The following is a 26931-nucleotide window of genomic DNA, read 5'->3' as shown; positions in this document are numbered from 1 at the left end:
CCCCTCTGTTGTCTTCAGTGTCATTCTCTCAAGACGGCAGTGCTTCTTCCCCAGACGTCACCTCTGGGACATTATCCTGGATTCGGATTAAACAGGGAAAGGATAGAGGCCGTTGTAGAAACATTAGAAGGGTGTCCACACTCCTCAAAAATAGCCACTCCACAGAAACCTGCCTTCTCATCCTCTAAGGAAATTCCTTCCATCCCCCTTTTAATCCTCTTTCTAGGTAAACACCTCCCTCTTCTGGACTTGCAACGGTTTGAAGAGGAATGAGGTTGGGGGCTAGGAAGTACTTTACAGACAAAAGATTTGAGGCCACCTCACACAAGGCTGCCTCTCCCTCCTGCAGTTATGAGAGGGTACTTAATAACAGTACCCTCTCGGGGCTGCCCCTCTGCTGGGCCCAGCTTCTAGTTTTCTTGCCACTGATTTAATCCCTGGCAAGTAGCCAAAGCATTAAACTTTTATTGTTCAATTTACCACGAGGGCGGGGCCCTGCTTCTAGTGGGCCGAGGAGGCTTCCAAACCCCAGTGTCATACCACATTAGCAACTTCAGACTTTGAGGGCTGGATTTCTTTCAGTTTGGTTAGATTCTTGGTTAGAACCAGAGCAGTATATTCACACTCAAAGTTTGAAAGCTCGGAAATAATAAAAACAGCATAGGCAACTTTTAAAGATGATACAAAACAGTTGTGGCATTGACTTATAGGACTAACTCTAAACAGAGTTAGAGTTTATATCTTTTAAACAGAAATGTTAAATGGCTGTCCATGTTCCTTGGTGTCCTAAAGTTGGATGAAAACATGGCGACCAAGTAGTTCTAGAACAGTAGGGATTGTTAACCAGTGTCATCACAGTATGTAAGTAACTTGCTGCTGTTCAATCTATAAAAATTCATCTTCAAAGAAAATTATTGGGCTCGTAAAAATATTTTTAATAATGACCACAGAAGCCATATTTGTTTTTCTTTGATGTTCTTCCAAAGACTTCTTCTGGTTTTAATCAGATTGTTCCCACATAAAATACAGTGGAAATCTACAATAATAAAATCCCTATTCCTATGTCTATGGGGAAATAAACAGGATGGGGACTGTCCTTTTAAGGGGCTTTCCCCTTCCTTTTCCCCAGACTCAAAGCCTCTATTACTGGTGGGTGTTTTGGCATCAGTTAAGGGCCTTCAATCCTTCCCTCCCTCCATGTTTTGCTCTTTCATTAAAGTGTTTCTGTTGTCTAATTATATCCTTTCAATCAAATTAGAGACTGCAGCATCTGGTGAGGGCCGTAACTGCTGCCATCTGCACCTCGTATATACAGTCCTTTTCAGCTGAGAATCACTCAACTTCCAAATGGCAGGAAGAGATTTGGAAAAAGTTTAGTTGGAAGGGAGGTTAACTTAAAAGGAACATCTTCAAAGGCTGGGTTCGATGCCCTGCTTGCTGTGATGTGTGTACTGCCATGCAGAGCTTCATCAGCTTGGCTCACCAAAGATTCTTCTGTAGTGCTTCTGGCAGATGAAGGGTTTCTGATTGTCTTAGCTGAAATGACTAGCCCTCTCATCCCGAGGCAGCCTCGGGGTGAGCTGAAAATTTCTCCCTTGAGGAGAATCTTTTGTTGTATGACCACCGGTTGGTTAATGGATATGACACTTTCTGTTTATTTGACCATTTCTTCTAATTCAGTGGTTTCTACTAGAGGAGATTTTTTGCCCCCAAGGGACACTTGGCAATATCTGGAGACATTTTTGCTTTTCACAACTCACAGTGTGGTGGGGAGGGGTGTGCTCCTGGCATCTAGCAGGTAGAGAGGCCAGGGATGCTGCTTACGATCCTGGAATGCACAGGACAGCGGCCCCCTTCCCCCCCAGAATTATCCAACCTGAAACGTCAGTAGCGCTGAGGTTGAGAAACTGTGTCCTAATTATATTATTCTCTTATCCTTCCCTTCACTGTGGCCTCGGAGTAGGCAACTCTGATCAACATCTTTTTTCACTCTTAAGAAAATAGATTCTTCATTGTCCATATCTAAACTCCTTAAGCATTTCCGTGAACAGTGTTTCAGAAATCTTAATGGAGTAAGGTCTGTGGGTCACCGTATGTTTCCACTTTCTCTAGAGTAAGAGTGCCAGATTAAATACAGGACACTCAATTAAATTTGAATTTCAGATAAACAGTAATTTTTTGTGTTTGTCTCATGCAATATTTGGGAATACTTTAAAAATCATTCGTTGTTTATATGAAATTCAAATTTAACTGGGCATTCTGTACTTTCATTTGCTAAATCTGACAACCCTACTCTAGATCCATGAAACATTACATGAAACTTTAAACCTTTGACTAGCAAATCAGTCTGTTGGCCACCATCTGCCCTTATTGTTCTGGGTGACTAGAGGTGACAGCAACGCCTGTTCTTGTTTGTAAGTCAGTGCTACACTGACACTTTCCTTCTGCCTCAAGCTGTCTCCATGGCCAGAACTTCTGAAACTTGTCACTTGAGTCATATTTTTATCTTGGGACCAACTAACAAACGCTTATCAAATGCGTACTGTATGCCCAGCATCTCTGACTAGGACTCATCCCTGTACCGGTTCTTAGAAGATGACAACTTTGTTGCTTTGGGTTTTACTTTAAAGATGTGCTCTAGAGATACACTGTCTACCTGGCAGTCAGCTAGCTCCCCATTCAAGGACTGTTGTATTATTTGCCCATCCCACGTCAACCAAGGGAAGCTGAATAGCCCAGAGTCTGGCTTCCATGGAGCATTGGCTGCCCTCCAGGGCTCCATTATTGGGGAACTTTCTTGCCCTCTGAAATTAAAAATAGGGTACAGGCAATACTGATGAAAGTTGTCCAAAAGCTGGATTATAACAGTTTATTTTATCTCCTTTTTAGTCTGACTGAGAGCTTCAGACAGTGTGAAATAGTGTTGCTCAAGTGATGGTGAGGCAAGGTGTAGATTTGAGCCAGGTGTCTCCCATTGAAAGCAAACTCGATATCAACATGAGTATTCATTACAAAGGGGGTTGCTTATTCCCTATTACAAGTAGCTCTACTGTGGATTCCATTTAAATAGCAGACTCCCCTGGTTTAAATAGCAAGCATTTGATTTTCAAATACTTGATTTAGATGAGCTTTTCTGGAACTTCTCCCAGGTCATTGCTAGGTAGGACGTGATAGCTAGCCTGGAGGCACAAATTGGTGAGGAAGCCAGGGTACTCTGAACATGTCTGTCATGGGTTTTTCCCCTTAGCCCTCCATACACCTGATTCCCTCATTCAACAAAAGTTTGCCAGGCACATCCTGTTTGTTCTGTAGTTGCTGAGAATACAAAGATGAGTGAAGAAACTTACGGGCTAGTGGAAGCAGGGCCAGGTGCTTCTTGAGCAATTATAGGTCAAGCTGATCAAGTCTTAGAAGAGCTGGGGCAGCAGGTGCTGTGGGACTTGTTTTAGAGCCTCTGGTTTCCATAGGAGTGTGGTGCTCTCTCCTCTAGACCCTGAGCTTTCAAATAGTTGTCCATCTTTTGTCTTTTTTGTTTCCTTTAGAGTTGATTTATAATGTACTAAGTTATTGTCCATCAGAGAACTGGACTTTGAGCTTTAAAACATCTTATTGTGCTTCTCGTTTCCTTATGTGAAGATTCTAGTGTGAAATTTTATTTCAAGATTGAAGAGGATATTTATAAATAAACATCTAAAGTAGATCCATTTATACGCAAACATTACACCGAGAGAGGTGCCATCACCACACCATGATAGAATATGTTCTGTTGGTATTGGCAGTAAAGCCCATGGTTAATTAATGAAATGTTTTTCGTAGAGTTCTGCTGAGCTAGTAACTTCTAACTTAGTGAGTCCATGCTTTCACTGAGGCTTGGCCTAATCTCTCTGTATATGTTACAGAGCTAGATGTTGATAGGTTAATGGTCATTCTTTCTTAAGAACTATCTCCTGGTCTTCAGTTTGATGAGTATACTTGTATATAATATCCTAAATGATGAATGTAAGTAAGTTCCTCAAGCACTACTGCATGTTCATGGTGACTCTTCCTGGCAAAAACACATGTCCTTCACAGTGACAGCCACGGCATGCTTTCCAGTGGGTCCTGCCTGGGTAGGAGTGGAGCATATTCAAGATGAGAGCCAGATGGGAGGAGTGGTACCCAAGCAGCACTGCATTCTGGGCCTGCTCTGCCTCAAGAATTATCTATTTTTCCAATTTTTATATAGCAAATAATAAGGACCCCTCTCTGAAGTGTTTTCCTGGGTCTTCTGGATTTAAACCTGTTGTCTGTTGCTTACGATATGTTCAGTTTTTCTTAAAATAGTCTTTTAATTAAGTATTTATCTGTTAATAGAGATGAACAAACTGGAGATTCAAATAGAAGACCTCAGGTCTCCTTCCAAAAGTATGAATTCTTTAGTTAAAATAACTTTGAGAGGTATGGCCTTTTCTTCTGACATTGCTCCCATGAATGAAAAGGAAGATCTAAAAGATATTTTAATGGAAAAGCTACTGATAAATAATTGCAGTGATTATTTTTGTGGTAATTCTACTTTAGGCAAAAGTACAAAAGTACTTTGTCCTCTGGTCATTTGAACTGTGAATACGTAGTCTAAGAACATGGTAGGTGAATGTCTGTCTTGATTTTAGATGACTGAATTTATGGCTGATTGAGTTTGTTTATCGTTCTTGAAAAGAAACTAAGGTAGATTAATTGTAAAACAACATGTTAGTAAGTATTTTCAAGATGTCCTTTCAAAAAATTTTGCTTTGGGAGATTTAGAACATATTCAAAAATAAAAGTGTAAGGAAGTCATGTGTATCCATCTCCCAGCTTCCACAATCATAAACCAAGGCCAAAGTATTTCATCTCTACCTCTTTCATCCCCCCAACTAGATTATTTCTTAACAAATCTCAGATATCATATCATCTTATCTGTAAATATTTCAGTATGTATCCCTAAAGGATAAGAACTCTTTTCAAAAACATAGCAACAGAGACTTCCCTGGTGGTCCACTGGGTAAGACTCCGTGCTCCCAACGCGGGGCGGCGGAGTGGGGGGGGCCTGGGTTTGATCCCTGCTCGGGGAACTAGATCCAGCATGCATGCTGCAAGTAAGAGTCCGTGTGCCACAACTAAGAAGTCCACACACCGCAGCTAAAAAAAAAAAAAGATCCCACATGCTGCAACGAAGATCCCACGTGCCACAACTAAGATCTGGCGCAACTTAAATAAATGAATAAATATTTTTTAAAAAAACAAACATAGTAGCAGTACCACTACCATTATCACAACTAAAATTTTAGCAATAATTTCTTAATATCATCAAATATCCAGTCAGTAATCAGTTTTCAGATATCCCTGGTTGTCTCATCGGTGCTTTTACCATTCAAACCAGGACCTAAGCCAGGTACAGTTAGGTGATGTGACTTTTGAGTCTCTTAACCTAGAGGTTTCTCCTCTTTTTCTTTTTTTTTCTTGAAATTTATTTGTTGAAGATGTAGTTTCTTCTAAACAAAAAGAGTGCTTAAATGCCTCTTCAGAAAGAGGGCCCACATAAAGGTGAGTTATTTTTTTCTATAGAATTCTCACTTCCATTAGAGAAATAGGTAGAATTAGAGAATTTTAAGCCTGGGAGAGATTTTAGCCATCAATCCTTTCCTGTCACACTCCCTCAGACTTTTGAGCCTCAGTTCTATTTTGTTAGAATCTTGAAATTAGAGTTTAGTGTGAAGGGATATTGAGACCACCTGTCTCAAATCCCCTTGTTTCACCAGTGAAGAAATGGAGCCCCAAATCCGGGTGATTTCTTCAAACCCCGCAGTGTCAGCTACTCGTCTGGTGTCATTTCCCCTTTCTTCCAGTGATTCTCAATATGTACCATGTGCTTAGAAGGCCCCTCCCTCCTACCCTCTCTCTAAGTAATCCAGGTGATCTAGACCTGATCGCCTGCCTCCATGTAATCATGGGAATCTCTTCCCTTGGGGAGCCATCGGCGTTAAAGACACACAGTGTCTTCTCACAGGCTCAGCTGTGTTAGGATGGGAAAGTCTGGGAACCCCTGCCTTCCCAAGGCCACGTGCCTCTTTACTGTGGGGTTCCACATAACTGAAATAAGCATTCCTGAAGTGCTTTGGAGTGTCTGAGGGCAAAAGGCGATTTTGCCAGGGACCATAGGCTTTGAAGACCTACCCATGAGTTCCCACTGGACATCAGTCTGTACTGGAAACCCAACAGAGCATCAGGTGTGTTGTGCAAACATCTGACGACACTCTTGTGTTGCCCTCTGTATATTAAAAGGAGCTCTTTCCACTAAGCCTTGTATTTCTATAATCTACCCACCTACCAAATTTTATAGATGTCTTTAAAAGAACAGATGTTCCCACTGGAAAATGTTTCTGCCTTCTTATTTTAAGATGCCATAATTCAATTTAATGCTCATTGATTCATGTTAATTTCAAACTGGGCTAAAACCAGCCAGATTCTTCCAACATAGGATCAATAGAGATGCTGAGTGGTCCTACATGGAACAGAAAGTCAGCTTTGATGGATTAAAAACAGTGACTCTCACAAACATCATATAATAGAGATCTAACTAGTAATTAGCTACCAGAAAACCAAGAAAATTCAAGACTCAATTTGAGAAAAACCTCAATAGTGTGGTTTCAGGCAAACAGTGTAGTTAGGAATGACCTAGTTTTAGAGCTTCATTGAGAACTTATTCTTCAACTTTATTAAATGTTATCAAGGAATAGAATGTCTTTTGCTTTCCTACCACCATCTCATATATGTCAAGTTTTGATTATTTTAAAACACATCATTATAGTTTTAAATATGAACTTTAAAAATGCAGTGCACGTGCAACCTGTCAGGAGTTAAATTGCCTGGTTCTCTTTACTTGGCATTTTCTTCACTTATAATAAGTACAGATATTGAATTATGTGATTTCAGTAACATATATAAACAAAGATGTGTTTCATCCCACAGTTTAAATTTTGATTAAGAAAAACATGTACCTTTTTTCCCTTACTTTTTATCCACTGAATGCTGGGATTCAACATAGGGTTCAAACCATATATATTTTTCCTATCCTGATGGTAGCCTGATAACTGTCCATTAAATCACTAGGTAGACAGACTTTGGGAATTGTATTGTGGAAAATGTATCTGGGTATATTTCTAGGTCCTCTACAGGTCATGCCTCTAAATCAACTGAAATCTTCAAATAATGTTACATACCAGCATGCAAGTATGAGAGCCTATAGAATTTGAGGGATAAATATCAAAGTTTTGAATATATATGCCATCAAGTCAATCAGTCTTTATACCGACCCTTCTGAATTCCAAACATAATAAACAATAATAGTTTTATGAGAGAAAACTCAAGCTTGCTTTCATTAGCAATGGGGAGTATTGAACTTTCACCCAGACATGGTCTTTGTCCTCAGATCTTCCTACCATGGAGATGACCTCCAGGCCTTCATGCAGCAGCAGGTTCTGCAGAAAACAGTTGGTCTGCACAAAACCATTTGCTCAGAGATTCTCACCCAAGATTTGTATACCCTAATGTGATTCCATATATCTCCAGAGAATTTCAATGAAATTAGCATCTCCAGGTTTTTTTTAAATAAATTTATTTATTTATTTTTGGCTGCATTGGGTCTTCATTGCTGGGCGCGGGCTTTCTCTAGTTGTGGCAAGCAGGGGCTACTCTTTGTTGCCGTGCGTGGGCTTCTCACTGCGGTGGCTTCTCGTTGCAGAGCACGGGCTCTAGACACGTGGGCTCAGCAGTTGTGGCTCATGGGTTCTAGAGCGCAGACTCAGTAGTTGTGGTGCACGGGCTTATTTACTCTGTGGCATGCGGATTCTTAACCACTGTACCACCAGGGAAGCCCGCATCTCCAGTTTTTAAAAATAAATGCCATATGCCATATTTTGGAGGGTTTTGGTGCTGGAGAAAAAGATAAGGAATCGCCAGCTTAGAAAAGTAGAATTAATCCCGAGTGCTTTGATGCCAGCCTTGGAAGTTTTTATTAAAGAGTTTTCTTCTGTATTTACTAAGTTTTTGTCAGGCTTGTGTCTAACTTAATGGCTGTTTTCATTCAATCCCCAAAGCAAAAGATTTCTGATGGAGAGGAAGGTCCAGCAGAGATGAATGGAATGGGTTCCAACTGGAGAAGACAGGGAGGAAATAAAAGTGCTTTCACAGCTTCTTATTCCTCTCTTCTCAAAACATCTTCTCCCTTACCTTCTGAGACCCACATGCTTTTCTCCCACCTCCCAGGCTGCACATCACTGCTGGGCCCTTCTCTTTCCAGGCCTGAAACATTACAGGGCCCCAGGGCTCAGCCCCAGATGTCTTCTCTCTCCACACAAGTGCTGTTACCTCCACACTCTGGATCTAGCCTTGGCTTCTTTCCTCAACTCTAGGCTCATCTAGCCATCTGCTTACTCTCTATCTCCATCCAATTTTCCTGTCCAAAACCAAAGCCTTGATTCCACCCCAAGATATTCTGTGCCTCTTGGGTCATCCCCATCGTAGTAAATGGCAACACCGCTTATCCAGCTGCTCGGTGTTGTACCTAATTCCTCTTTCTCTGGGACCCCAGCAAATACTTTTGGTTCTACCTTCAAAATACATCTGGAATCTGGCCACTTCTTCCTATCCTTCAGCTACCAGCCTGGCCCAAGCCATCCTTCTTTCCAGCTCATCCTTCTGCAAGTAGGCACCTAACTGGTTTCCCTGCTGAGTGCCTAGCTGTCTCTACACAGCTCTTCCTCCACCCAGCAGCTACAGTTCTACTAAAAGATAAGTCAGATCGTGTCATTTCTCTGCTCAAAGCCCTCCAATGACGTCCTGTCACTCTTAGAACAAAAGCCAAAATCTAATTTATACGACCCTCAAGACTTTACATGTCCTGGCCTTGCCTGCCTCCTCCTCCTCTTCATTTCCCACCACCCTCCCCTGCACTCACCCTACCTGGTCAGATCAGAGGATCTGCCTCACAGTTCCCCAAGCCTTCCCCAGCACATTGCTGCTTGCGGGGGGTTTGCACTGGCTGTGCCCTCTGCCTGAAATGCCCTTCCCGTGTCCTTTCCGTTGTTCGCTTCCTCCCCTTGTCCACATCTCCCCTCGTCCTCCCCTCGTCTCCTCTCCAGGCCTTTCCTGACCCACCTCTTCTAAAAGAGAACCCCCACCCTTTCATCTCCGTCCCCTAACTCCATTTTCCCTTGTAGCACTTCTCACTGGCTAGTGTTAATTTTGATTGGTGTATTATGACCGTGAAGCCCTGTGAGCATGTGCACTCTAGGAACACAGAGTGTTCACCACTGCTGTCCCAGTGCTGTGAACAGTGCCAGACACATAGTGTTGAGTAAATATTTGTTGAATTAATGAATAATATCGTAGACATTAGATTTATCACCTTTGCTTGTTCTCTTTCACTGAATGCATAAATAATACAACCAGCCATGTGATATTTTATTTTTTATTGGTTTAATCCACTCCTTGCTTGTCTAGCCAGAGCTTAGGCCAGTTTCGTAGTGGTAGGAAACAAGGGAGGCAGGGTCCTCATTACCTAGTGCACACCCCAGTATTCTGATGAAATCAAGATGCACACATAACTTTAATCCAGAACGTTCAAGTTTGTTTTCCCCCCCCACCCCAAAATTGACATGCACTGGACAAGTCTGTTAAAAAAATAATTGTCAAATCTAGTAACACTGCCTCCATTTCCCTAGCATAGCTAAGAATAAGACTGGGTCTAGGAGGAATAGACTAAAGCAAACAGGCTTGCTCTTACCCATTCCCTGTCTCAGATGCCACCTCACTCCATTCCTGAGGGCTGACACTTGTGTGGATGGCTACCACATTCTTTTGTGTTACAAATCAAGTCATCTGAGTCTCCGGGAACACCGACCCCACTGCCCTGCAGGTTGCTGTCTATTGCTAAGGCTTTCCAGTGCCTTCCAGTGGTCGGCCAGCATTTCTGGCTCCCAAGCCACCCTCAACCACTTTTGATAGGAGAAAAAGATGTATTAATACATAGCAATTAAAATTCTAGCAATTGGCAAAGATTGGCTTGATGTTCTTAGAATCATCACCTGAGCAGCTTTCTAGAAATATAGGTTCCCAGGTCCCATTCTAACCTTGGGATTGGGTAGGGCTCTGGTGTGGTACGCACACGCACACACATGCACACACGCGAGTCTCTCTCTCCCTCTTTCTTTCTCTCTAGCAGATCATATATATTCCTAGTGATAATAAATGCTATGAAGCAAGAAAATGAAGGGCAGAAAAACAGGAGTGGAGATGGTGGGTAAGGGTTTTCTGAGGAGGTAATATTTAGTCTGTGATGGGAAGTATTAGGGAAAGAACGTTTCGGGCAGGAAATAGCGTGGTGTGTTTACAGAATTAAAAGCAGACGAGTGTGGCTGGAGCACAACACGTGATGAGGGGAAGAGCTCAGGCCCGGTGGAGGGAGGGCCTGGGGCCACATCGAGGGGGCTTCACAGACAAGGATGACGGCTTTCGGTTTCGTTCCCAGTGCTCACATTTTCCTGGGAACTTTGAGCCCTGTACAGAGAATGCATTGCGGGAGCACGAAAGTCGAAGCTGTGAGACTTGAACAGGACCGTATTGTCCTCAGATGGTGAACAGGAAGAAGGTGGCAGCATCCAAGATGGAGAGGAGAGGGGGGTTTCAGGGAACATATTCGAAGAAAGTCAACAGGACTTGCTGATGAGCAGAAATGGGGGTGAGGAAGAGCATGGGGAAAGCAAGGATGATGCTGAAGGGTTCTATCGGAGGCAGTATAGAGTGTGATGGAGTGCCCCAGGTGCCTCATCTGTGAAATGGGAGTATTAAGGGACCTCCCCACTGGGTTGGTGGTGAGTTGATGTAAAGCACTTAGCTCAGAGCTTGGCACACGGTAGAACACTCTGTAAACATCAGCGGTGATGCAGACTGTGGTGATTCGTCCAAGGTTGCACAACTGGTCAGCAGCAGGTCCAGGACAAGAAGCCAGGGCTTAGACTCTTGGTTCAGTGTATTTTCTGCTATACCGAGCTGCCTCCTTCAATTACCTTTGAACTTTTTTATTTATGCAGACTCTTGGTGGAGGGCTCGGTTGTCTTGGAACATGATGAGTTGCACTTCTCGTAACATGTAAATGTCACACCAGGCACGATAAAGTGCTAGGGTGTCCTTTGCAGCCTGGGAGTCCAGGTTATTTTGGCTGTCCATAAAACCTGGCTGTTCCAGACAAAACGCAGGGCCCAGATAGGGAGAGGAAGGGGGTACAGGAAGAGAGATGGTTAGCAGGTAGATTTCAAATAGTAAAAGGAACATCTCTCAGAATATAGATGTGCTTGTGTTGTGCACAGGCTTAGGCCAGAGGAGGCCCATGCACTGCAGCAGGAGCCGGCAGTGAGAGTCCTTCATACCGGAAGTCGTGGGTCAGCACATGCCAGGAGAGGGAAAGAAATAAAGCTAAGAATGTTAGTGTAACTCCCCCAGATTGTCAGGTTCCTAGTGATACATCTTTAAAAAGTGTTTGAAGTGCTTCTATCTGTCAGTTTCAACTAAGCTAATTTTTAAAAATTGCTCTTTGTACTGTGCCTTTCTCATGAACCTCTGTGAATTTAATGCATGCAACATGTGGGGGGAAATCCTCTCAGCTAAAGTTCCCATCCCCCGCAAAGTCTGAGAGGCAGATTTAATTTGATTTGATCTGATTTGATTTGATTTGGCTGCATTGGGTCTTCGTTGCTATGCGCGGGCTTTCTCTAGTTGTGGCGAGCAGGGGCTGCTCTTCGTTGCGGTGTGCAGGCTTCTCACTGCGGTGGCTTCTCTTCTTGTGGAGCATGGGCTTTAGGCATGCGGGCTTCAGTAGTTGCAGCATGTGGACTCAGTAGTTGCAGCGCGCGGGCTCTAGAGCGCAGGCTCAGGTGGCGCACATACTTGGTTGCTCTGCGGCATGTGGGATCTTCCCAGACCAGGGCTCGAACCCGTGTCCCCTGCATTGGCAGGCGGATTCTTAACCACTGCACCACCAGGGAAGTCCCTGAGAGGCAGATTTTAGAAGCACATTGCTGCACCTGCAAGGATTTTGTCATTTTATTAAACGGACCTCAGACCATGTTGAATGTGTCCTGTAGGAACGAATTTCGGAAAGAGGTGAGAGAAAATGCCAACTCAGCCCCTGTTCCCTCCTGTTGACTGTCTGTTTTGTAGCACCTCTATCTCAAACAGCGTGGGGAGGACTGTTCTTCATTACCGGGGAATGTGAGTCATTCCCAGACTTGTGTGATTGGGATTCCAAAACGTTGCTGTATCTGATGGTCTTATTAAATCCAAGTGTCAGTGCAGCCTTTCAGACTGTAGGGGAGAGCTCAGTTACAGCTGGTGACCTGGTTCTAGTTACCACACAGAGATGCTGGCGAGAGCAGTGACCCCCTCCGAGCACCCAGAGTTCCTCACGGATGGCTGTTACCAACTCTTCCCAGATTTGGGGGTTTCCCGGTTCACTCCATAGGCTTCATTACCGTTCAGCTCCCTGTTTATATCCTAGTTGGGATCTGTATACTTCAGGGGAAAATGTCCTAGTGTCTGTAGACAAGCGAGTGCCAAGATGAGCCTAGCATTTGGAGGGTACCTCGTTTCAGATTTCCTCAGCCCTACCAACGTTAAATCCACTGTGTCCAGGATCAGCAAGACACTATCCATTTCTAACTTGGTCCAAACAAAACAAATAAAACATCAAGCAGAGAGGGAGGAAGCTATAGATGTTGCCAGAAAATTAGTTTGCTCTGTCTTTTCTTTCTCCTAGAATGTTTCACAGCCAACGGTGCAGATTATAGGGGAACACAGAACTGGACAGCACTGCAAGGCGGGAAGCCATGTCTGTTCTGGAATGAGACTTTCCAGCATCCATACAACACTCTGAAATACCCCAACGGGGAGGGGGGCCTGGGTGAGCATAACTACTGCAGGTAAGATGGGGTTTCACAGTACTTAAAAAAATCTCTGGTCTCTTCCCATTTCTTCTGGCCTTGCTCACAACAGGGAAGGCTTCTTTGTCTTCTTTTGCCCAACTCACAAGGCCTTTCTTGTTACTGTTTTAAAAATCTTTCTCCCAAAACTGCGCGCGCACACACACAATCTACCCACTCTTTTCAACTTGGGTTGCTTTGATACTGGTTTTCAGAGCTCTGCTTTCCTGTCTGATAGCTTCCATGTCTCTCATAGCTTCCATGTCTCTCTGAGAGGGTTTTCTAAGTTGTCCCAGAAGACAGTGCACAAACAGCGCAGCTTCTTAAGCTGCTGTGAATGTCATGGGCAAGCAGAGCACCATCTGTGACCCAAACCTCCCTCTGCTTCTGAGTAAAGGAAGCTGCCCTCACTGCGTTGTACCACCTCCTGCCAGCCCAGTACCACCTTGCTCTGGGAGCAGCTGTAGCCATCAGATTTGTGCTGTTTCCTTCTTTTCAACAGACTAAGGTGTTCCTTTGCTCTTTCACCTCCTGTCTGACCCTCGCAGGGGCTGAGACCCATGGTGCTTCAAGCATGTACTTGTGATTGAAGAGATGATCCATGGCTTTGATCAGATTCTCAAAGTTGTCAGTGATCCAAAACAAGTTGAGAATCACTAGTCAGTAGGGACCAGAGCACCCTTGGCTATAGCTACGTTTTAGCTATTTATACCCAGGATCCTGGTAACATGACTCATGGGTCAGCCATGTGTTGAATTTAATTATTAATAGGACAGGTGCAAAGGCAGCCTCTTGAGCCATTGGGACAGGGAAAAATGATCACCAAGCTACTCTTTGATCTACACACTGTGCCCCCAGTGCTACCAGAATGTTGGAATCTCAACCATGGCACTGTTGACCCAGCTGAGACAACATATTTATACCTGCATTGCATGGGCCACAGTGTTTACCTACTGCCCTCTCCAGGTACCTTTGCTAACACCCTAGGACCCTTGTGCTTATCTTGAAGTCTCAAGGCCTGTAGTCCATGTTATCTTTATCCCTGTGCCTTCAGCTCTTTGCTTCACCTTGGTTCTAATGTGTACCAACTGGTCATTCCCCCATTGTTGCTGTTGCACTATTTTTTAGTTTGTTATTTGATTGCTGTATTTTATATGTTACATTGTATTATTTGTTTGTTATAAAAGTATTAAAAGTTTTTCCAAAAAAAAATTCTCAAACACAACAGATATATATATTGTTTAAATAAAAGTCCCCATTGTACCTCTTTCCTCCCAAATCCTCTCCAACAAGGCCTACTTCCCAGAGGTAACAATTTGTATATATGCTATTTCACATTTCGCTATCATTTGTATTTTATTGTTAACATTACACATGCTCATTAAAGAATTCTTTGATGTTTTATTTTCAAAGTTATACATGTTCATTCATTTTTTTCTTGCATAATTAAAAAAATTAACCCCACTCCACTTCTGGCTTATTTCCTTCCCCTAGTTTTCCTATTCATGGGAATAGTTGGCTTGGGTTGGGAAGAGTATTTAGAAAGAGAAACCAGTGTTTGTTTTTTATTTTTACATAGTTACTTATCTTATTGTTCTAAAGTGTCTCTTGGTATTAGGCTGTTGGTTTATTATATTATTCTGTTGCCTTCTATCAAGCAAGCCTTCTCAGACATGCTCCTGATTTTAAGGTAAATTTTAAATTTCCAATGAAGTTTATTTATCTGACAAGAAAATCTTTTCTTATAGATTAGTACCCAGTTTACCACTAGGCTCTCAGAAATGCACCAGTAAATATCCATTAAGAAAACATTGAGAGCTGGGGGACCACCTTCCTCCTGAGCCTTGGCTGGCTGCGGTCCTCTCCTTTGATTTGATGGAATGTACCAGACTTGAACTAACAATTTATCCTTCAAAAATAGGGATACTGAAATCGTCGATTATTATCACATCAGAGAGCTGGGGCCTTTCGTTTTAGCACTGCAGCAGAGTCAAAGATGAATTTGCTTGTTCTTTTTTTTAACCTATTCCAATGCTTTTCAAAATGGTTTTGACATTGATGACAAACAGTTGTTTTCGAAAGCCTTTACCAAATACTACATCAAAGCTGAACACTGAGTAGAGGGAGGAAAATGACAGTGAAACTGTTTAAAGAAGGGCTTTGTACAAATTCTCCGACTTTGATTTCTCAGCTGACATCCGACACCATGTTTGTCTTATGCGATGTTTCCAGACCCATCCCAGCTGAGATGTCTGCGAGATGGCAAGTGATGGGGACACACTTCTCTGGCTCCACGTATCTGGACTGGGGGGAGGCAGAGAGGCCGGGACAGCAGGGTTGGCACTGGTACCTGCCTTTGGGCACAAAAAATAAAAGGACCCTTTGTGCTTCAGGGCAGCTTATCTTCTGGGCCACACAATAGGCTGATCCCTCCCAGGCCTGATAGGGGCTGCTCCAGACCTCCGGCTGCAGGGTCTTTATGCCCATTTCCGGCCTAACCGGAGTGTCAGGTTTCCAGTGTTCTGAGTCCAAATAAAAGGAGCTTGAAAAGCAGCGAAGAGAGGCGAGGCTTTTCTGTGTGTCCAGTAACCCCTGCCATCTTTTGCTCTGTTTCAGCAGTGCTGCCCATTATTGTCGTGGCATCTCTGAGTTGAAAAGACCTTAAAGGCATTTATTCCAAGCCACTCATTTAGAAATGTGGAATAAGTCCTTTGCAATTATTATTGCCATATCAGAAGTTGGTACCAGGATTATAAGACTGTATGTTCTGAGTGAAACTCTTTGGCATAGTTTTTTTCAGAATTCTCTGAGAAGTTAGTGTTTTGACGTGGAAATAGGACCCATTTCTGTCAAACATGAGTTGACTGGCCTGATCCTGGTGAAAGCTTGTCAGTGCAGACTACATGATGTGAATTTTACTTTATTGCTTAAAAATTACACAGTGTTCATTGTAGAAGAAATGAGAAAATAAAGAGAATTGGAAAAGAAAAAAATTAAAATTACCAGTAGTCCCATCATCCAGTGATAAATACTTTCAAGGTCTGGTGCATATCCTTCCTTAAATATATCTTTTCAAAAATGGGATTGTTGTCATCCATCATGTTTTAGAGCTGCCTTTTAAAAAAAACCTAACAAGACATTGTGAATATCTTTCCATATTAATAAATGTGTCTGTACACCACATTTTTACCAGCTGCCTAGCATTCCCTTATATGGACATATTTGTTTAACCAATCCTTAATTGTTGTTTCTATCTTTTTTGCATTATGAAAATGCTGTGGTGAACATCTTTGTAAGTAAAGATTTCCTTAGAATATAGCACTAAAGGAGAAATTGCCAAGTAAAGGGGGTTTGCGTATCTTCAGGGCCTTTGACTCTAATCACCAAGTTTCCATCCTGACCGTTCGCTCCATTCACATTATTATTATATTTTTAAAAATTTATTTATTTATTTTGGCTGCGTTGGGTCTTCATTGCTGCACGTGGGCTTTCTCTAGTTGCAGCGAGCAGGGGCTGCTCTTCATTGTGGTGCATGGGCTTCTCATTGCAGTGGCTTCTCTTGTTGCAGAGCACGGGTCTAGGTGCGCGGGCTTCAGTAGTTGTGGCATGTGACTCAGTAGTTGTGGCTCACGGGGTCTAGAGCACAAGCTCAGTAGTTGTGGTGCAGAGCTTAGTTGCTGCATGGCACGTGGGATCTTCCCAGACCAGGGCTCAAACCTGTGTCCCCTGCATTGGCAGGTGGATTCTTTTTTAATTTAATTTAATTTAATTTTTTTACTTTTATACAGCAGGTTCTTATTAGTTAGCTATTTTATACATATTAGTGTATATATATCAACCCCAATCTCCCAATTCATCCCACCACCACCATGCCCCCCAACCACTTCCCCCCTTGGTGTCCATACGTTTGTTCTCTAAATCTGTGTCTCAGTTTCTGCTTTGCAAACCAGTTCATCTGTACCATTTTTCTAGATTCCACATATATGCATTAATATACGATATTTGTTTTTCTCTTTCTGAATTAACTTCACTCTGTATGACAGTCTCTAGGTCCATCCACGTCTCTACAAATGACCCAGTTTCGTTCCTTTTAATGGCTGAGTAATATTCCATTGTATATATTTACCACATCTTCTTTATCTGTTCATCTGTCAATGGGCATTTAGGTTGTTTCCATGACCTGGCTATTGTAAATAGTGCTGCAGTGAACCTTGGGGTGCATGTGTCTTTCTGAATTATGGTTTTCTCTGGGTATATGCCCAGTAGTGGGATTGCTGGGTCATATGGTAATTCTATTTTTAGTTTTTTAAGGAACCTCCGTACTGTTCTCCATAGTGGTTGTATCAATTTACATTCCCACCAACAGTGCAGGAGGGTTCCCTTTTCTCCACGGCAGGTGGATTCTTAACCACTGTGCCACCAAGGAAGTCCCTGCTCCATTCGTATTCTTATCCGTAGTTTTGCGAGCACCTGTGTTCTCCCAGCCATGGGACCACCGTGTTCATGGTTAAGGTGCCAGTGCCGTTTGGCATCATCTGTTCAGTGGTTAGTTGTCCCGGTTACACTGCAGTGAATTTGTGTAAACATATTTCACCTTTGCTCACTCCCTACCCCCCACTCTCAAACTCTGAAGTTTCTGTTGGAGTGGATAGCTTTGTTCTTGTAGTATTACCACTTTTTTCTTCTTCATAAGAGGTGGCATTAAAATCTATATGAATTATTAGAAACAACACAGAAGCTGAAGTGTTTTTTTGGGGTTTTTTTGTTTGTTTTTAGTGAAGGGCGTTTGGTAAAACTGAAAAGCAATGAGCCAGTTGACTTAAAACAATGGGAGTGTTACCAGGTGTGTCCTTTTCCCTCCACAGAAACCCAGACGGTGATGTGAGCCCCTGGTGCTACGTGGCGGAGCACGAGGATGGTGTCTACTGGAAGTACTGTGAGATTCCCGCCTGCCAGAGTAAGGCTCTAATGCACCCATGGCAGGTTTCGGGACCCTGAGCACTAGGCGTGCAGAGTGGAGGCCACTGCCGGGGGCAGGTAGTGTGGGCAGGTGGATTTCCTGAAGCAGGTGAAAGGAGGAGCCACCTGGGCTGAGGATTTTCACTTCTCTTATGGAGGCTTTTCAGAAACGGGACTCTCAGGTTCTCTCAGGACCCCATTCCCTTGATGGATAAGCCCAACCACAATTTCTGCTTCTGCTTGATTTCCTCATGCTGATTCTTTCTTGGATAGAGATGGCACCAGCTCAGTAGCAGTCCAGAAAAAAAAAAGTACCTTGCACTTTGGGGAATTAATTTTTTAGAATGAGGGAATTCCCTGGCGGTCCAGAGGTTAGGGCTCAGCACTCTCATTGCTGGGCCCCAGGTTCAGTCCCTAGTTGGGGAACTAAGATCTCTCAGGCCACATGGTGCCGCCAAAAAAAAATTTTTTTTTTTAGAATGAATGAATAGCCCTTTATAGACAGTAAAACTAAGTTATGATACTGCTTACTATTTAGATTTGATGTGATATGTCTCCTGAAAAATGGTGTTCAGTAAATATCTAATTAGATATCCTCCAAAGCCAATGTGATAGCCCCTTTCCTCACATTAGCATAAATATGTTCTATTGTTATTTTATGATAACTCACAACTTGTCACTCTCTACTACTGGAAAACCCACTTTCTTCTGCCTTTTAGCACAAGACCTGTTTTCTAACTGGTTCATTCATTCATTCCCGTATTCAGTGTTTATTATCTGTAAGGTACAAAGGCAGAAAGATACCCTGACCCTCAGGGAATATGTGATGTGGCAGGGGATCTTAGAAAGATACTTTAAAACAAGGTGGAAACTGTTGTGGGAAGATTTAGAGTACAGGAACCAAAATCAAACATGGTACTTTAAGGTGTTTACTAATGCAGTGTTTATAATATCTTCTTAAATATGCCAAAGGAACAAGGTTTTTCAGTTCCTAGAGCTGAAGAAAAGGACAGCTCATTCATAATAATTCTACCTGTTTTTTTTTCTTTTTCCTTATGATTTAAACCTACCTCTTGCCCTGCCTCGTCTCCCACTCCTCCGGGCAGGAGGGTGTGTGTGGAGAGGGTATGGAGGTCCATGTGGGACCCGCAACCCTCTCCCTCCTGCCGACCACAGCGGTCTGAATTCTGCCTCAAGGGGACCAGTGCTCACCTTTCATGAACTAAACTTCCTCATGTCACGACTGTCTGGCAGTCAGACCCTCACTTTGCTATCCTTCCAACCTGATATACCTTGATTCAGTCCCCCAAATTGAGACAACAGTAAAGACCAGAAGACTAGGCTTTTGCCCAGGCTGCTTAATCAAATTTTTAAAGTGAAAAACATCTCATTTGGCTCTAGTTATGTAAAAAAGGAAGGGGCAGGGGGAGAGGAAAGCAGATTTTCCTTGGTCCATTTGTTCTACACAAAGATAGTCTTTTAGTACCAGCCTATGTCATTCTCTCAGGAATGGCGAAGAGGGGATTTCAATCCGGTCGCTTTTATTTGGAAAGATAATCCTCAACTTGCATTTATAAAATATAATTTGGGCCAATGGGAGTGGACTCATGTGGTCACTGAGACTAAGTTCCAGAGGAGAGAATTATAGCAAAACAGTATGAACCACCTAAATTTCCCTCTAATTTGTAATATTTGTCAGATGTGCCTCACTGTCCCCAAAAAGAAAAACTAAATATCATTTTTCTTAAGGCCCTTTGATAACTCTCTCAAAGCTTCTAAAGCCAGTCTTGAAATGGTCAGGGTAGGGAGACATACAGAATTTGGGAATGAGAACTGGGGAGCCCCTGGTTTGGGGGTGTGGGAGGAATGAGTAGTGTCTGCCTTTGGTTCTTCGGAAAACCCTTCTGTTCACCCTGTGGGCACCAGTGCTTCCCATGAAGCTGAGCCTCAGACCTTGAGTCTGCAAGGACATTGTGCTTCCAATGTGTCAGATTAACAAAGTTGAGAAAAACTTCTGTGCTGTTTGCAGCAAGAGACCTTGGTAATTGCCTGGTGGACTCAACTGAGATCCAGCCTGCCTATTTTAGGTCAGTTTTGCCCTATTTCTGGATGTGGAGTCATCATTTTCATGAATAATGCTAACCCTCTGTGTGAAGCCTGCTATTCATGATTAGCATTGAACTTGTCATACAGGAAAAGGCCTGTGACATGATCAGATTCCTGGAAAGTTCATATCTGAATATAACAGACCCAGCAGGAGCCAGGGGGAGTGAATGTTTAGGGACAAAGCTGAGTGTAGTTGAATGGTGGGCCATTGTGTGGAGACCGGAATCTCTGTTACGTAGAGAGCTAAAAGGAGCAGGGAGGCAGAGACAAGCCTGATTCAGAAGGGGGCAAAGAGAGATTTGAACTGTGCTCTTGACCTACGGAACACGGATCAGAACTTACTGTTAAAAGGAGAACAACTCTGAGGTAATTGGATTTGCTGTTTAAACTGCTTCTGCCAGTATGTTTCTCAGAAACCTCGTTCTTATTGCAGAGAGAAGAAATACAGATTTTTAAAAGGAAATTCCAACAGCATCAAGTTTACCACTCCTCTGTGTCCTGCCTTCTAAATCTCTAAGTCCTATTGGTTTGGCTACTGAGGGAGAAATCATTTGGCTTAATGTCCACCCCTTGCGCATCTGTCTGTTGTTAAATAATCATCCTCACCAGTCCAATTCCTCTTTATTTTATTGCTTTTGAGGGACATGCTGTGTAATGCTTAGCATGGCTTTTGTTTTGTTCTTTAACCTATAGATTCTTTTTTTTTTTTTTTCTTTTGTGGTACGCAGGCCTCTCACTGTTGTGGCCTCTCCCATTGCGGAGCACAGGCTCTGGAAGCGCAGGCTCAGCGGCCATGGCTCACCGGCCCAGCCGCTCCACGGCACGTGGGATCTTCCCGGACCGGGGCACGAACCCGTGTCCCCTGCATCGGCAGGCGGACTCTCAACCACTGCGCCACCAGGGAAGCCCCACCTATAGATTCTTATAAAAGTTTTGTACAGTTTTTTAAAGTAAGTAATCTAGTTGAGGGAGAGCAGAACCTGCAAATGGCAGTTAAAGGCAAATATAATTTTTTTCACATACCTGATTAGGGCCTGAGGCCACAGGCATGAGATATTTATCATGTTGGCTCCGAGAGCTATTTTTGGTTTGCTGTTAAATATTCACCTGATTTCTACAAACTCAACTATAAAAATTCATCTTTGAAATAGGGAAATTTGAATACAGGCTGAGTATTAGATTATATTAAGAAATCACTCTTAATTTTATTAGGTACAATAATGGCATGGTCATTTACATATACAGAGTCTTTTTTTTTTTTTTTTTTTTTTTTTTTTTTGCGGTATGCGGGCCTTTCACCGTTGTGGCCTCTCCTGTTGCGGAGCACAGGCTGCGGACGCGCAGGCTTAGCAGCCATGGCTCACGGACCCAGCCGCTCCGTGGCATGTGGGATCTTCCCGGACCGGGGCACGAACCCATGTCTCCTGCATCGGCAGGCGGACTCTCAACCACTGTGCCACTAGGGAAGCCCAAGAATGGGTTTTAAAAGTGGCTATTTGTTAATGCTGGGTAAAGGCCTCATATTCTTTCCTACTTTTGTGTTTACTTGAAAGTTTCAATTATAAAAATAATTTTTGTAATATTAAAAAATTTTATAACATTTAAAAAATTTTAAAGTGAATGTGTAAATACATTCAAAGTATCTGGATTCAAATGTGTAACATGACTAAGCTAAATTGTAGTACTTTTTAAATATAACTCACAGGTATTTGAGTTATTTATTAAGGTTAGTTATTAAAGTTTTAGTTATTAAACTTATTAAAACTATTAGTTATTTAAAGTTATTAAAACTATTAGTTATTAGAGTTAGTTATTTAAAATTAGTTATTAGAGTTTAAAATCACAAGGACTTTAGAACTCATTAGCTGTGACAAATGACATTATTTAAGCTCTAACCATATACCAGACCTTGTACAAAGTAGAGGACACAGGGTGGCATGATCTGCAGCCTGTGGGGAGCCCCTAGTTTAGGACTGAAGGCCGACATATAAACAGATCAGCAAATGTGAGATACTCTGTAATAAGTGAGATGAGCAAAAGGATGGGAGCACTAAAGGGGGGCATCTGCCCTGGCACGATGGGTGGCAGAGCTGCTCTTTGTCAGAGGGCTTCTGGAAGGAGTGGGGCCTTAGTTCAGGGCTTCTCCCACTGTAAGGTACATACCATCACCAAGGATCTTATTAAAGTGCAGATTCTGATTCAGTAGTTCTGGGACAGATCTGGGACTCTGCATTTCTAACACACTCCTGGGATGCTGGCACTGCAGGACCACACTTTAAGCAGCCAGGTTCTAGGTGTTAGGGTTGGGCAAAGGGAACAGTTTACATGCGTATACACACACACACACACACACACACACGTGAATTCCCAAGCAAAATCAGTGTTGCTGAGATATCAGTTTTAAGAAGGAAGGACAGGAGATGAGGTCCGAGAAGAATTAGATGGGGCCAGATAATGTTCTGGGTACAGACTTGACCCAAGAAGATAGTGATGAGGCTGAGGGGAGTGTGGAGGGTCAGAAGGAAACATTTCTCCATAACTTCTTAAGCCTCTGTATTAGGGATATGGGGTGAGGTTTCTCCCTCCTAATCCGTGAGAAGTTCTCTAGTAATTGTATCATATTCTCCCAGACCAGCCTAAGATGCCAGCAATGGCACCTCTGCCATATGGGAACTTCGGTCAGTCTTACTGACTCAATTTCCTTTTATTTAAATGATACCCTGACTTTGTTAAAACAGATTTGTTGTTCCTTACAAAAGTGCAACCCCCAAAACAGGATTTGAAACCTTCCGATTGTGATCCCTAATGAGAGTTTTTCAAGTTCAGACTTCGAGTTTTAAAGTTCAGACTGAGTTTTTAAAGTTCAGACTTTGAGTAAAAAGCCAAGGGCACTTTGGCAGTAGTGGTCAAAGCAGTCTCTCAATTATAGAAAATGTTTCGTTTTTGTCAGCACTTTCTGCATTTTAATGTCAGCACTGATTTTTAAACATTTTAGCTTTTATTTCAGTTATTATTGAGTACCTAGTACGTGTACAGCACTTATATTCACATTATCTTATTAACCTTTTCAACAATTCTATGAAGCAGGTGGTATGTCCTCTCCCGCCTGCTCCCCTTGGTCAGATGAGAAAATGAAGCTGGAGTGGTTAAGTGATTTGATGAGGATTACCCTCTGAGCCAAATAGGATTTGAATCTAGGACTCCTAATGGCAGGACCAGTGCCATTTCTGTCCAGTACTTGAGAACAGCCCCATTTCCTTTATTTCCTTAAAAGCGGGAACCTTGAGGTGGATCCAGGCTACTGTTGAGGTCATTCCTGAGAATTTTTCTTTGTGGATTGTTTGGGAATTAGAGTTTGAAATTCTGATAGTATGCTGAATTATTAGGATTGCCTTTTTGACATTGTAGAAACCAAAGGATTAACTCAGTGGCGACAGAGGGTCTGCAGTTCAAGCTGTTAGCTCCAAGTCATTTTCTTTTCTTCTTTGAGTTTGGGAAATCCCAAGCCCCGGGAGTAAGCAGGCTGCGATGGTATCCAGGAAGCATTTGTTGCAGGCAGAGCCAGCTCTGGAGACTGTTGGGCCCATCTCCGCGGGTGTTCCCGGCCCAGCTGTTCTCAGCTGGGAAGGGGCTCCCCAGAAGTGGACCTTTTGTTTGAAACCCTGCATCAGCAGCCTTGTCCGGGCCTCAGGGTCTCTCCCAGCACCGTGTTTCCATTGCACTGGCTGAACCTCACCTTGAAAAAGACACATCTCAGCACGTCACTAACACTTTACAGCTAAAATGAAACCTTAAACTTCAGCTGGTAGCCAAAGAAAAGATGAACATTAATAATATGAATTATGCCGACTCAGTTTTTACCTTTTCTCTCTTTCCACTACAATTATTTAATGTTTTTGTCTAATTGAACCCTTTTAGACTACCCAAATTAGCATGGTCAGAATCCTGTTTTTGATTGTTTATTCTTGCTTGATGTGAGCAGTTTTGTTTTCCCAACTGGACTAAGCTGTTCAAATATCAGCACAGGGGTAGCTCTGGAATCTCTGAAGGAGAGACTTAAGGTGGAGGGGTACTCGAGGGTTTCTCTGAAAGCTGTGTTTGCTCAGCCGGCCCCCTCATTTTACTTGGACTGTATGTTTATTTACAGAGGGGTACTGATGGAATTTATTGGGGCTTTCCCTCCTCGAGCCATATATTTTAACAATCTTCCACAACATCTAGCACTGTGGAGGCTGTAACAGGTGCTCACCAAATAGTCTTGCTGATGTGGTGTCATATCTCTCCCAAGAAGAGAGACAACACAATCTAGTGGAAAGAATGTGGCCTCCAGAGTCATACCGGCTTAGGTTGTAATCATTACTCGCTTAATAGCTCACGGCCAAATGACTCTCCTCTGAGCCTTGGTTTCCACATCTCTACCTTTCAGGGTTATTTTGAAGATTAGATGAGTAAGATACACATGACTCTGAGTCCAGGACCTAGCAGAGGGAAGGCATGCAAGTAACAGCGTGGATTGTGGTGGCCTCTGCTTTCTCCAAGGCATAAACCACCATTGGCATGCTCCTGTCATCTAATTCCTAAACAGGTTATTCCTGACCTGCATTTTATTTCTTTCTGTTCCTGCTTTATATGACTGGCCCCAGGGCCCCGGAGCTGTGCCTCAGCTGCTCGGAGGCCATTCCACTGGGGCCTGATGTGACACTGCACTCGGGGAGCACAGGAGGCCCCACATTCGTTCTGACAGTGCAGTTTTATGGTTTCAGATCTGGCATATACTCAATTACTCATTGTTTTTGGCAGTGGATATTATTTAATTTTTCACTAAAATAATACAGACTTTCTGAACCAAATGGACATTTTCCTCAGCGACAGTTATGTATATCACATTTCCAAAATGTTCTAAAGCAAAGTTGTGTAAAGCATACTAATAACTTAAAAAGGGAAAATCATTCAGATCAATAAGGACAATTTTACTGTAAAATCTTTACACCAGCACTTGCCTGTAAGGAGTATACATAAACATAAGAAATAGTCCCTACCCTCAATCTTATGATGTAATTAGGAATCTGAGTTATAAACACAGGAGAAAATTGGAGACCGGCCCACCAATTATATAAATAAGATTGAATTATGAGGTAGAGAGCTGTGAGTTTTTGAAGATGAGAGGGCTCCGTGATGGTTGGGGAGCTGGAGGCATTGTTATCGAGTAAGGCTGGTGGGGCTGGATGGGTCAGGGCACAGCAGGTCAGGGAACAGCTGGACAGAGACTTGGAGGAAGGACACGGGATTGCCATGCACGCTGGTGGGAGCCAAGATGCCTGAGGAAAGGAGCGGACAGAGAGGAACCGGGTCAGAACCTTGAAAGCCAGGGCTGATTAGTTGGCAGCTGACACGCTGAAAGCCCTCGTTCAGGAAGATGAGCCCAGTGTCCCTTAAAGTGTAGATCGGGGGAGGGACGTTTGGGGAGGAGAGAATGGGTGTAGATTTCTAAACGCAGGAGATGAGGGCCTGGGCGGTGGTGGCAGCAGTGAGATCATGCAGGAAGGGTTAATCCAAGATGCATTTAGGAAGAAGTCAGAACTTGACAAGTGGAATATATAAGGGATGAAACAGCAGGAAGAGTAAAAGATGCCTCTGTGGTTCTTTGCCTGGGATATTTGTGGTGTCCCAGAAAAAAAGTTCAAGTCAGACTGAGCTCTTCTTCCCAGAGACACAGCTGTATCATTCCTCTTGAACTTGGACTGAACTTTGGTCGAGTAAGGTGTTTCAGTTGTCTGTTACTGCATCAGAAACCACCCCAAACCCCAGTGGCTTAAAACAACAACAACTTGTCATTTCTCCTGACTCTGTGGGTTGGCTGAGTTTCAGCTCGGCCATGCTTCTACTGCTCTTACCTGGGCTCAGTCGGATGGCTGCATCCACCTGGGGGCTCTCCTGGGGCTGGGGCATCCAAGACAGCTTCAGGCCTCTACCTGGGCAACCTCTCTTTCCAGCAGCATACTTAGACCTCTTATAGGGTGGCTGGCTTCCAAGAGAAGCTTCCAGTCCCCTTAAGAAGTGAACTCAGAAGTCCACCATATTCTGTTAATCAAAGGAAGTCACAAGGTCAGTCCAGATTCAAGGGGAGAAGAAATTGATTCCAAGTTTAAAGTGGGGAGTCACACACATGTATGACATAAGTGGGGAGGGGAGAAATGATTAGACCCTCCTTTGGAGACTGTCTACCGCATTATATCACCAGAAATTAAGTTTCAAAGAAGGAACTCCTGCCAGAGGAGAACTATCTCTGTGATACATCAGGGTTATATGGGGGTCAGGATCCTTAGGAACTCTTACCACCTTCCCCTAAAGGTAAAATTTCAAAGCGGAAGAAAAAGCGGTGTTTACTTATTTATTTGGGTGAGTCGATAATGAGACTCAGAGACATAAGTAGGGCTGCTTTGAAGAATCAGAGTGACTGAAAACGAGAATTGATGTTTAGAAATAAAGTTATAGAGGTAGAGGGATTCCCTGGTGGCCCAGTGGTTAAGACTCCATGCTTCCACTGCAGGGTGCACGGGTTCAATCCCTGGTGGGGGAACTAAGATCCCGCATGCCGCACAGCATGGCCAAAAAAAGAAAAAAAAACTTTAAAAAAAAGTTATAGAGGTAGAAAGGGGCCATATTATGATAGGACTTGGACCACACTGGTGGCTGTCAGGTTTGGAACGGAAGTTATAGATTGACAGGATGGCGTACAGTGTGCTCATAGTCATGGGCTGAGAGTGTGGAATAATCCACGCTTAGCCTATTGATGCTCTGAAGGAGGTATTTGAACTGGCTGGTCCTCTGATAGGACACCAGTGGTATCATCTCATGTGTACTTGGTCCTTAT

The 26931-nt window shown here is 43.2% G+C and overlaps 1 protein-coding gene across 2 annotated transcripts in view; it reads left to right on the top strand.

Moving 5' to 3' along the window:
• KREMEN1 (kringle containing transmembrane protein 1) overlaps positions 1–26931 on the top strand; it is a 63742-nt gene that overhangs the window by 5360 nt on the left and 31451 nt on the right. For both annotated transcript variants that reach the window (XM_032603212.1, XM_032603211.1), the window contains exons 2-3: positions 12830–12992; positions 17858–17949. In XM_032603212.1, the coding sequence (XP_032459103.1) occupies positions 12830–12992; positions 17858–17949 (255 nt within the window). The remainder of the gene's footprint in view (positions 1–12829; positions 12993–17857; positions 17950–26931) is intronic.

Source organism: Phocoena sinus, chromosome 14 (assembly GCF_008692025.1).
Source record: "Phocoena sinus isolate mPhoSin1 chromosome 14, mPhoSin1.pri, whole genome shotgun sequence".
Lineage (NCBI taxonomy): Eukaryota > Metazoa > Chordata > Mammalia > Artiodactyla > Phocoenidae > Phocoena > Phocoena sinus.
Note: the sequence above shows the minus strand (reverse complement) of the source record. Positions and strands in the feature narration are given on the sequence as shown.